Source organism: Talpa europaea (assembly GCF_964194135.1).
Source record: "Talpa europaea genome assembly, chromosome: 2".
Taxonomy (NCBI): Eukaryota; Metazoa; Chordata; class Mammalia; order Eulipotyphla; family Talpidae; genus Talpa; species Talpa europaea.
The window spans coordinates 139,862,102-139,863,554 of record NC_140068.1 but is presented as its reverse complement, the minus strand read 5'-3'; the positions used below and the strand labels follow the sequence as shown (position 1 = coordinate 139,863,554).

At 43.8% G+C, this 1,453-nt stretch overlaps 1 protein-coding gene across 1 annotated transcript; it reads left to right on the top strand.

Annotated features, from left to right (window-relative positions):
- Positions 1–508: 508 nt before the first annotated feature.
- Positions 509–1,016, top strand: LOC311167297 (large ribosomal subunit protein uL15). Its single transcript, XM_084228174.1, has one exon. The coding sequence runs from the start codon at positions 514–516 to the stop codon at positions 958–960; it is 447 nt and encodes a 148-aa protein (XP_084084300.1). The 5' UTR covers positions 509–513; the 3' UTR covers positions 961–1,016.
- Positions 1,017–1,453: the final 437 nt, after the last annotated feature.

Sequence of the window (1,453 nt, the reverse complement as noted above, 5' to 3'; positions counted from 1 at the left end):
CAATGATAGATTTTATTTTATTATTTCTTAAAGATTTATTGATTTATACAAGAATTGGCCAGAAGCACGGGAGGATGAGAGGATTCACCAGAGACAGTGTGGGGAACAGATCAGGCAGACTGACTGAAATACACTGATGAGGGGAGCAGCAGGCGAGTCAGGAGAGGTCTGCCTCACCATGTGGGTTGCTCCCTGGCCACCGGGGATCAAACTCATGCTGCAGAGGCTGCGGATTTCTTCATAGTGTGGTGCTTAACCCCTTGTACCACCAGAGAGGTTCCCAACTGTGGTTTCTACAATTGTTCATTTTGTGTCAGAGGCATCTCTCTGTGAGAAGATGAAAATTTTTTATTTTACATACCATGGGATGCTGAGCTCCCCAAATAAGACAAAAATCGTTCTTAGTAACTTCATGACCATTGATGAGAAGAACTTGCTAGCTCTGTTTGGTTGTTTTGGGAAACATAAAAAGACTATGAAAAGACAGGTGGCTCTTTCGTCTGCGCCGCCAACATGCCATCCAGACTGAGGAAGACCCGGAAACTTCGGGGCCACGTGAGCCACGGCCACGGCCGCATCGGAAAGCACCGGAAGCACCCTGGAGGCCGAGGTAATGCTGGTGGCCTGCATCATCACAGGATCAACTTTGACAAATATCACCCAGGTTACTTTGGGAAAGTTGGTATGAGGCATTACCACTTAAAGAGGAATCAGAGCTTCTGCCCAACTGTCAACCTTGATAAACTGTGGACCTTGGTCACTGAGCAGACTCGGGTAAATGCTGCCAAAAATAAGACCGGAGCTGCTCCCATCATTGATGTGGTGCGAGCGGGCTACTACAAAGTTCTGGGGAAGGGAAAGCTTCCAAAGCAGCCTGTGATCGTCAAGGCCAAATTCTTCAGTAGAAGAGCTGAGGAGAAGATTAAGGGTGTGGGAGGGGCCTGTGTCTTGGTAGCTTGAAGCCACTTGGAGGAAGGTTCATTAAATGCTATGAGTGCTTTTCAAAAAAAAAAAAAAAAAAGAAAAGACAGGTGGACCCTAAGCATGTTCCTTTTAACTGTTGTAATAGGTTATGATGTTGACATGATCTAACATCTGTTTTCCCTGTAATAGTCACACTCACCACTATACTAGGGAAGAAAGCTTTATTGGAAATCACTGTATTCACAGACAAAACAGGTACATGTCCACCTAGTGCAGTTAATTTTCACGCTCTCTTCATAGGTAACAAACCATGTACACTGTGTCTTGGTTATTTTTTCCATTAGAAGTGTATTTTATCGCAGTATGTAGATGGGTATCTCATTCAATTTGTTAACTATAGAGCCACCCTCTGTGAATCTTCCAAACTGAAGTCAAAAGTCCATGACTCTTAGATTTTAATCACTGCTATTACACGTAATCTGTAGTGACTATTAAAGTTCTTTCCAGCTTCAGGATGTATCTCATGGAT

What these genes read in the sequence shown, in the direction of transcription:
- LOC311167297 (XM_084228174.1), top strand. Translation starts at nt 514, where the DNA reads ATGCCATCCAGACTGAGGAAGACCCGGAAACTTCGGGGCCACGTGAGC.